The sequence below is a fragment of the Micropterus dolomieu genome, linkage group LG22, assembly GCF_021292245.1.
Source record: "Micropterus dolomieu isolate WLL.071019.BEF.003 ecotype Adirondacks linkage group LG22, ASM2129224v1, whole genome shotgun sequence".
Lineage (NCBI taxonomy): Eukaryota > Metazoa > Chordata > Actinopteri > Centrarchiformes > Centrarchidae > Micropterus > Micropterus dolomieu.
This window is the reverse complement of record NC_060171.1, coordinates 198,599-198,837: the sequence shown is the minus strand read 5'-3', so window position 1 is coordinate 198,837 and position 239 is coordinate 198,599. Positions and strand designations below refer to the sequence as shown.

General features: G+C 38.9%; 1 protein-coding gene across 1 annotated transcript in view; it reads left to right on the top strand.

The window, feature by feature from the left end:
* LOC123961502 (NADPH oxidase 5-like) overlaps positions 1–239 on the top strand; it is a 10,264-nt gene continuing 10,025 nt past the window's right edge. Inside the window, exon 1 of the mRNA XM_046036972.1 lies at positions 1–24. Within this exon, the coding sequence (XP_045892928.1) occupies positions 1–24 (24 nt within the window). The remainder of the gene's footprint in view (positions 25–239) is intronic.

Below are 239 nucleotides of genomic sequence, written 5' to 3'. Positions count from 1 at the left end.
ATGTTTGACATCCGGCCGATGATGGTGAGTGCATTTAAATCCAACTCATAAAACTACATAACTTTATGAGGTCACATGGGCGTCTAGCCAGTGGTGACAACACTGACATTTCACCTGCAACATTGAGCTTCAGCTTCTTTAACTTAGCATTTAGCAGATTTTTATGTAGCCACCAAGTTCATGCTTAAGACCATTTTGCAGGTTTATACATGAAAATGTGTGTCTTTGTGTATGAAACA